Below are 9,662 nucleotides of genomic sequence, written 5' to 3' on the forward strand. Positions count from 1 at the left end.
TCAAACTACATTCAGTGTTTAGCCGTTATTTTCAGAGATGTCAGATTATACAGAGATGGAGCTGAAGTAGCCAACAATGGAGGGATTTTAAATGACAGAAGCTCTTTAAAAGCACCGGTTTGGGTTTCCGGATCTGGAAATGGGAACAACACGAGCCGGGTTCAGGGACTGGTCAGAGCAGCGCTGGGAGGAAGTCCAGGCGTGAAATGGATTTATAAAAAAACAAGCCGAAGAAAGAGAGAAAGGCGGAGAGAAACGTGTAGAGGCGTAAGAGCGTGACAAAAACAAACAGGGAAAAGTGTATCTGATCTAAAAAAGTGTTTGGTGTGTTATAAAGCTAACAGGATGCCTGGATTTGTTGCTTTTCACAACAATAAATTAGAGTTTAATATCAGAAAGTGAGTTTTTAGTGGAGTTAGCGTGGTGGAGGAGGAGGAGGAGGAGAATAATCCTGATATCTGATGCTGTCAAATGTTACCTGTTTTGGAGTCTTCCAGGGTGAATAGTGACCTGAAATGTTGAGAACACAAAACATGCTTTAGGGTAAAAAAAAGAAGAAGAATGATTGAAAAAAACTGGTGAAAACATAAAAAAATACATGAAAAGGCAGATGTGGATGGGAGAATGGAAATAACGTGCAACAGGAGACGACCAATGAACATGTACACCAAACAATCTCATAAGAAATAATTTCTAATTAGTGTGTTCACTGCAAAAAACATACACAAGCAATTCATTTTGAGCTTGTTTCTTTTTTTTTTTTTTTAGCTAGTTTCTTTTTCTATAAGACAAAGCTAGCTTAAAGTAACTTTTCCACAGGATATGGGAGCTTTGTTTTAAGTAAATAATTCCTTAATATTGATGAAAACATACAAATCCCACTGATTATTTCACTTATCACATCACTTTTTTTTTAGGAATTATTGACTTAAAACAATTTCCTACATCTTGCTGAAAAGTTCTGAATTATTTTCAGTGCATTAGACAAAAATACTTGGTAAGATTTTTTTTTTTTTGCAGTGTTTGACTTTTACTGGGGTATGAATATGAATAAAATCTGAGCTGAAGAGAAAAGTGGGAACAATTTCCCTAAAGCCTTCTTTGATTAATTTAAGGAGATTTGGAAACAACGTTAATTACATTTCTATAATTAAATATCAACTGAACACTAATACCATGTTTATACCGTTATATCGGCTCCTAATGTAAGAAAAAGATGATAATAGGCACTAAACTGCTTCATTAGGAGGAGCAAAACTGCAAAATTAGATAAATGTGAAAAAGTAAATTACAAATAAAGGACAAAAAACACATTAATGAAAATGAGAGGAAGAAAACTTAACAGAAACAGTGTAGGGTTGTGCTTATTTGAGGGATTTCTACTGTTTTTGCTTTGTCACCAATACAGAAAATAACTGAATTACTTGATTTTAAGATTTCTAAATTCAAAGCATGTTCTTCACCTGATAAATAATATCAGATACTCCTCAGCTGAGTGGGTTAACTTTTCTATCCACGTAAAGTCCAGCTTGCTCATGAGGAGTCGGGGATTGCGTCAGATTCCTGGTCGATCCGTCATACTGGCTTCTCTTACTGTTGTTATTCCTTTTCTCTGCTCTGATTTCAGATTTGTGTTGCTGTTCTTCTTCAGATTTAATACTCTTCCTCGTCTCTCAAGCATTTGACACAGATTTTGAATTCTCTACAGAAAGGCAGAACAAAAACATCCAGTCTGACTGAAAACCGCTCTGCACAGTTTCTGCTTTAACCTTCAGGCCAACCAAACTGTGTAGAAAAGCTGTACATAGTAAAATTAACTATGTAAATGTGGGAAAAAGATACCAAATGCCTGATCAAAATGGATTCTGGTCCAGGTAAAACATCATTTGGGATCCACAGTAAATTATGAGTGGAGTCCACTGAATTCATAAAAGCCTCTGTCATGTTATAGTTTACATCCGGAAACGCTGGAGGGCAAAAAGAGGATTCTTTGACATGGTATCCACAGCCGCGGTGCCGCTGTAGTACAGCAATGTTGACAACTCAGTGCAGTGCACCACAGCAAAGGGAGAAATAAGGCAGAAAAAAATGTTAAACAACTCAAAACCACTTTTTCATTCTCTCTGCGTTGCCTACGCTACACGCAGACTTGCTGTCATAGCAACTGATAACGCCGCCACTTTGTTTCTGGATTCAACACCGAAAACAAACATTTCCCTCACAAAAAAAGACCATTCAATCTCTTAGAGTATTATGTTTTCAGGCTTGGTGTTTGTTTGGCATTCATTAATAAATGATTGCTGTATTAGATTAGCTGCTGCTGCTATTAGCTAAGCTAATACTGCAGTGTTTGATTAGGTAATTTAAACAGATTCTGATAATCTGTCAGAGTTGGTGTTTAGGTCGCCTTTTTTTATTTTTTATTTTAACCGAAATGAAACACATAAAATTCCACAGCACATCTACATGTTACTGTTGTCATAGTCAAGCTAGCATAACTGAACTACTTCCCTCTCCCTTTTTTTCTTCATTAAAACTTTTCCAGGCCTTATCTAGTTTTTGTAGTGCTGACAATTAGTAGCAAAGGATTGCGTCTCTTTTTCTTTTACATATCAGGCGTACATTTAAGATTTAGCGTCTTATATTGATAACTTAACAGCTAAAACCAATGCTAGTCATCATTAGCGATCAACTTTTTGCCCTCCAGCAGGGAGATGAGAACAGATCTTGTGTACATGACGTCATGCTGGAAGGGCTCCAGATTTTCTTTTAATGGAAACAATGAAGTTAGGAAATGAAACTGAAAAGATTTTGGTCATTTTCCCTGTTATGTTCCTGTCATTTTTGTTTTTCACATTTGTTGCCGAGCAACTTCCCTTGTAGTGATTAGACTTTTCATGCGGCCACACGCTGACCGCACACATGTACAACCCGAGCCCTTCCATTAATTTTCCGCGCTCCCACTTCAAACATCAAGCTGTTCTTTCAGTTTCTGTGTTACCAGAAAGAACATTTAAATCAATCATTGATCTGTCAGCAGCGCCAGGAACGGAGAGGCAGAACGTAAACGCTGCGGCTTTCCCTTAACTGGGCTTGGTTTGTCACACAGCACAGCAAGGTAAAGGTTACACTTTCCTCTTTCTCTCTCCAATCCGTCTTGGGATGACCTTTCAGGAGGCATTTCACACATTTCTGCTGTTTGCAGCAACAACAAGCAGGAATCTACAAAAGAGAATTAGGGATACTGAAAAAAATATTTTTGTTTCCTGCACCACTGGGAAAATCAAGTCTTAAAACGCAACTCGACCAAGTAAATTTGGGAAAGACAAGAGCTCAGGTTTCCAAATTCTATAACAGGGAAGAAACACGTAGGTCATTATTTTCATGAACTTCCAAGAATGTTTGATTATTTAAAGTCAGAATCCTTAAAAAAAGAAGTTATTTTCAGTAAAATCAGAACTCAGAAAAATGTCGGAATTCTGAATTTTTTTTTTTTTAATTTTGAGTAAAATCAGAACTCAGAAAAATGTCGGAATTCTGAGAGCAAAGCCGGACTTCTGAGAATAAAATAGGAGTTCTGAGATAAAATAATTCTGAGTAAAGAGTCAGAATTTATTAAACTTTTTTTGTGGCCTTAATTACCTTCCATAGGAATCTGTCTTGGTTACCATAAGCAGTAACTAAAAGCAGGAAGTTGTTTGTCTTTAGTTATATTGACAGAACATGGAGAAAAAGCGCTTTATTTTTCTTCTAGATTTAATTCATCTCACTTTCTGGAAGTCACAAGCATATGCTAACACAGAAATCAAATTATGGGATGCTTGCTTGCCAGTTGTCCCACTGAGATGCTACTGGAATGGTGACAACGCAGGAAATTGCCAAAAGCTGCATCTTTCAGAGCAACGCTGTTGAAACAAGAAGCCTCGTCAGATCTACATATTTTCAGTTTTTCTGTCAGTAAATGGGAGTATTTCATCAGGACAACTACAGGAGACGGAGTGAGGTTTTTGCTTCGCGTGTTCCTGAGAAGGTCAATCACTAAAAAAGCCTCTTCAGAATACGAGCGAGCAGCATAACCAGAGCTGAGCCGCATCGACAGGCTACCAGGCGTCAGTGACCGACGCCGTCCACAGGGTGAAGTCCCTGTTAACTCAGGCATGGCAGACATTTAGTTGGACGCGAGTGTCACCGCGCCCTGTGGCAATAAGAGGAGAAAGTCTGGGCTGAATGAGCTGTCCGTGGCGCTGAAAGCTCTGCAGCGCTTATCAGACGTGTCAGCTCGGCTGCAGGGACACCGCAGAGTCCGACTCACTCGCTGCTTTTCAGCAAAGTGCAGCTCTGGCCTGCAGAAGCTTTCACAGAATGACGAACCTTAAGACGTTTCGGGTAAAACGGTAAAAATGTTTCCAGGGTTCGTCATAAAGTACACAGAAAAACATGAAGACATAACATAACTTTGGGCTGGGACTTTGACGCATTAATGACGTAGGTTTTAAGAAAAACGATAAATCTTGCTAATGAAATTATTGAGGTTGTTTTAATTAATTATGAGTTTAACTGATTTTCTGATTATGCAATGGATGATAAAGCTGCTTCTCTTGTCCCACTGGGTGTGAATTTCTGTTAAAAAACAATCTGACGGGACATTTGTTGTATTCAGGTTGTGCTAAAAGGCGTTGGCCTAAAATAGCAGCTAAATGCTAAATATGTAGCAGCAAAGAAGTTGCTGAAACAAGTGAAAGTTAAATGGGTATAAAAGCACTTTGTTAGCTTATTTACTGTTTTTAGAAATAGTAATTAGCTTTGTTGTTGAGCTCATATGTCTATTTATTCAGTAATTTAGCAGCTAAATGGGTTTTTGAATTGAAAAAGTTGGTCGATGTATAGTTTAATTAAAATCCAATTAATTACAGACCCTACAATTAGCTAGATTAAAAACTGAAATTGAGTTTCACTATTACTCATAACCTGAAGCTGTTTTATTAAATATTTCCACAATCGTGTGTTTTGGTCTTCATGATGTGTTTCCTGAGATCTATCTGCACTCTGGTGAACTCAATTAGGTGACTTTTGGAGGAAATTCAGGAATTTATTCAAGTTTATCAGGTTAACGTGTCTGACTATTAAGGTTGAAACGATTAATCATGATAATCGATTATAAAAATCAACTAATTTAGAAATCGATTGATTGTTAAGTGGCATATACACTCAAAAAAAGGACATTTCCTGGAGAAAAACCAACATATTCCAAGTTGTAAGCTAAAACTGTACAAAAAATATATATAAATTTTGCATTTAAGAATATAAAATATGTTTTACCCAAAACTTCTCAAGTTGAAACAATTTTCCTTTTTAAAAACAGAATGGATTTTTTTTATTCTTTTAATACATTTTTAATATTGTACATGTGAACAAAAAATCGCAAGTGGTTAAATGAAATACTGCATTTTTTTTACCCGATTAATCGAATAATCAGTAGCTTAGTAAAATAATCATTAGTTGCAACCCTACTGAATACTAATACATGCCACAGTTGTTTTTGTTTTGCAAAATAAAAAAAGAAACATTTTATTTTCCCTCCATTTAAAGTGTTTTTTTGTCACATAACTTCNCAAAAATGCTGGATGTGAACACATTCAAAACTATTTTAACTAAAGCAACAACAGTTCGCATTCTTTTTTACACAAAAACAACAAAAACTGTTCTGATTCTCAATTTAAACAGTGAAAAAACATTTAAATCATGAATCTTTGTGTCTTCAAATGATGCTTAACGAGCAACGTCAATTTTTCCCTCAAAATACAAAGTTATAATTTGTACAAAGATGCAGTTGTGGGCATGATTGACACTGAAACATGGATCTGCATGAATAGATGCTTTAACCTGACAAAGCTGGATCTATGATTTATGGATCTAAATGCTGAGGGAGGTTTAATCAAATAGGTGTTTAACTGAAAGCAGCCTGATTGCACAGACAAGGCAATAACAGTAGAAGTGATTGCATCATGTCAGAATCCTGATGTTCTTTCCTGAATATGCATTCGAGGAAGAAAGTCTGTCTCCTCCACATGACAACCTGTGCAGAAAACAGATGTCTTCCACTTCTATCAGTTGCATTGTGCCTTTGCGCACAAACAAACCACTTACAAGCTGCAAACTGCTTGAATATGCATGATAGGAGAGATCAAAACACAGCCCAATTTATCAAACCGCACTCATGCAGTTAGTGGATGATCACTTCATTGTAATAAAAGCCACAACAGAAGCTCTTGATTTGTTTAAGAGGTGACTTTAGTTTTCGAGCTGCTCCTCCTACACGGGGAGGAGATGTCAAGCACAACTTTTAGCCCTGCGATCTAATTTTTAAGGCAACATGGCTGCCTGCCATCTGCTTTGTTTAAGAACCCCTGCCTGCCGTCTCTGGGCAGATATCGATCCCTGGCGGCACCTCCAAACATTCAGAGCTCGCAGGGAGAGACATGAGTGTGAACAAAGCTGAAAGGCTGTGATCTCCTGGCACAGAGTCCAACTCGTCTCTCTCTTCCTCCTATTGTTTTTCCACCATGTTGTGCATGAGTGTGGTAGATGGATCACTGTCTAGTTAAAACACGCTCCCTGCAGGAGGCTTTTTTTCTTTCCATGCAGTTCAAGAACCTCTTCATCTGATTCTCAGGTGGGAGGTCAAAGCAAAACCACTGATTCATGATGTATAATTCGCCTCTGGAAACCTGCAGGTGGCGGCCATTGCTGGAGAACGACGCTTAATAATGTAAAGAGGAGGGTTCAAACGATTAATCGCGATTAATTGAAATAATCGTCAACTAAAGTAGTAATCCATTAATCGTTGATAGACTTAAAAACATCAGTCTGTTCAAGTAGCACACACACACAATTCAAAACTTAATTATTGCTTTTAAACTTAAAAACTAACATTTAAATTAGTTTTTAAGTCACACTTTAAAAAATTACATTTTCTTTTTTTTTTTTTTTTATTCTGTAAGTACGCGTGTAACCTTTACCACATTTGTCAGTTTTGAAACTGAAACCATAACAATTTTTTTAATCAATTAATCATTCAAATAGTCAATAGAATTATTAATAACTGAAATAATAACGAGTTGTAGCTCCAGTAAAGAGCTAATTCTGCAGTTATAGTGGTCGGGAAAGCCACTAATGAAGCTGCGGGCAATCTTCATGTTCAAGCTCTATAATTATCAGTAATGAGGAGAAAAATCCATATTTGTTGGGAAGAGGGCAGCAGGTCGAGACAAAATCCAAGGATGTGTGAGTGTGATATCTTTAATATGAGTGAAAAGCTTCTGAAGGCGGTCGAGTTTAACTGACTGGAAGATCTAAATCCAGTCAGTGATTTAGAGTTCAGAAAATTTAAATTTTAAGTGTACAAAACAGATTATTTAGAATTTAAATTTTAAAAACAGAAAAGTAATTTTAAATCACTTCTCTGACAGAAACTGTTGATTATTTTAAATTCAAATGACAGAAAATATTCTCAAATTAAATTATCGCCCAGCCCATTTACTCTTATTTTCCCCTCTTAAAATGAGTGTGTACATTTTTAATCACCTGACAGAAAGGCTTGTTTGTTGAACCACTTGGTAGTGCAGAAAAATAAAAATCTCATTTTATATTTAAACTTTCTGATTTTTTGGAACAAACTCAGTTCAAGAGAAACATCTTGTTGCTATCCGTTAACAATCCTCATCTCTGGTGCTTTTTAAGCCACTAATGGCGGACATTTAGGAGTGTGTTGCCATAGTAACCGCTCCATAAAAAACAACCAAGGTCCCTGAATTTGGGAGTTAAGAAAGCATGAAAGCTGTCGGTGTTTGCGAGCGTGGATAAAAGCAAAGAGGTGGTTGCCTGAAAAACATTGCGATGAGCGGCGCGCCAGCTGCTTCGCTGGCAAATATTTGCAGGATGCAGCCAGAGATTTATGAGTGATGGCGGCTCTGTGGCCGATATCAGCCCGAAGCCAGGTGGCCGGCTCCGTTAGACGCGTCCAGATTTATGAGAACGGTGGGAAGGAAGGTAGAAAACAAGAAAACCGGTTCAAAACAACGAGAAAAAAAGGACCTGAACTGTTATAGAGCAGATATAAAAGGACATTTTTGATTTTTGAAGATTAAATTTTTTTGCACTCCTTGCGTTTCCATAGCGATAGGTGATGTCAGCACAGCCAAGGCGGCCATCTTGTTTTACAGCTTCTGTTTATTTGGACAGTGAAGTCAAGCCAACTTTTTTAACGATTGTATGACATTAAAGTTGGAATAATATGAGAATAAGGTGTTAATATTACCAGAATAATATCAAAAGTAGTAGCTTCACACGAATGCTTGGACAAAAAATATCAAAAATGAGGAATGTTGAGCCTCTTGAGACATATTTTGGTTTTGGCTTTAGAAGTAAGAAAATAATTAACCTTTTAACTCATTAACATCAAATTATTATTCACTGCAGGACTTTAAAATATAGCCGTTCACACAATTGTTTCAAAGAATATGACGAGGTCATGTTAGGTCTTTTAACTCAAAATAAGTTTTTTTCTGATTAAAACAACTTCTTACTGCTGACCACTGTTTTAATTTTGCATGTTTGTTGTATTAAAAGAAAAATCTCTAGTTTTCAGGTTTTTTGTGGGGGTTTGACTGTGTAAATTTATTTTTAGTAATAACAGCTTTTGGGTTGCTTTCTTTCAAAATGCTTGCTATATTTAGCCAAGTTTAAGAAAGGATAAAAGCTGATTTTGGGGCAGGATTTTGGTAAAAGTCTTTGGATAAACCTGGTTTTGTGAAAACTTAATTACAAAAACACAAATACTTTGTGTTGTACATGTTTAAGAAAATCATGTTGGAAACAATTTTTACCCTGATTACAATTTAAAAGTCTCCATTTGCATCTGAATTTGTGTCATTTTTGAATTGCAGTTGGGAGACGCACAGAATCAGTCCCAGGGCCACAAATGGCCCACGCGCCACACTTTGGACACCCCTGCTTTAACGTCAGGCTGTAAAGAGTAGATACAAATGACCTGTTTGCAGAAAGGAAGCTGCAGCTCAGCGAGACGCAGAGAAAAGCATCTCACCTGGAATAATCCAGTGCATGAGAGTTGGAGGGATTTATTCTCTATTCTGGCTGGAAAACAGGTGGATTTACTCTGCAAACTGAGCATGTTTGAAGACTTAACAGAACATTCACTACTTTAAAATAAAGATTTGTTTTTTTTTTAGCATTTTATGATAAAATAATTCATCCTTCTATTACTGTGTATACCTGTTTTCTGTCTATATTGTGAGGATTTTGTGTAGAACATAAGCAGCAGCCATTCAAACCAAAATGGTCTCAAAGCAACAATATTAACCTTTATCACTAGAATTACTCGGACAATTTAAGTAATTATTGGATAAATAATTACCAATTAAACCAAATTTTGCTGCTACCAACAGCAACATTTGTTGGTAACAGGCCTAATCAGACAATAGATTTGGTATTTAGAGTTTGTAAAAAAGACCAACTCAAGATCAAACCAGACATTAAAATTGGGAAGATTTATGCAGTGTATAATGGATGTTGGTTGTTTTGGGTGCAAGATGTATTCCCAGATAGCACATGATGTTAAATCAACGTTGAAAAATAGTTAGAAT

General features: G+C 36.6%; 1 protein-coding gene across 6 annotated transcripts in view; it reads right to left on the bottom strand.

Annotated features, from left to right (window-relative positions):
- Nucleotides 1-550, bottom strand: part of LOC106939036 (membrane-associated guanylate kinase, WW and PDZ domain-containing protein 2-like) — a 34,747-nt gene extending 34,197 nt beyond the window's left edge. For all 6 annotated transcript variants that reach the window (XM_015021295.1, XM_015021294.1, XM_015021293.1 and 3 more), the window contains exon 1: nucleotides 479-550. In XM_015021295.1, coding sequence (XP_014876781.1) covers nucleotides 479-535 — 57 coding nt within the window. In that variant the 5' untranslated portion in view covers nucleotides 536-550. The remainder of the gene's footprint in view (nucleotides 1-478) is intronic.
- Between the last annotated feature and the right edge of the window lie 9,112 nt (nucleotides 551-9,662).

This window comes from Poecilia latipinna, unplaced genomic scaffold (genome assembly GCF_001443285.1).
Source record: "Poecilia latipinna isolate Pla-1442-1.1 unplaced genomic scaffold, P_latipinna-1.0 Scaffold2755, whole genome shotgun sequence".
NCBI lineage: Eukaryota > Metazoa > Chordata > Actinopteri > Cyprinodontiformes > Poeciliidae > Poecilia > Poecilia latipinna.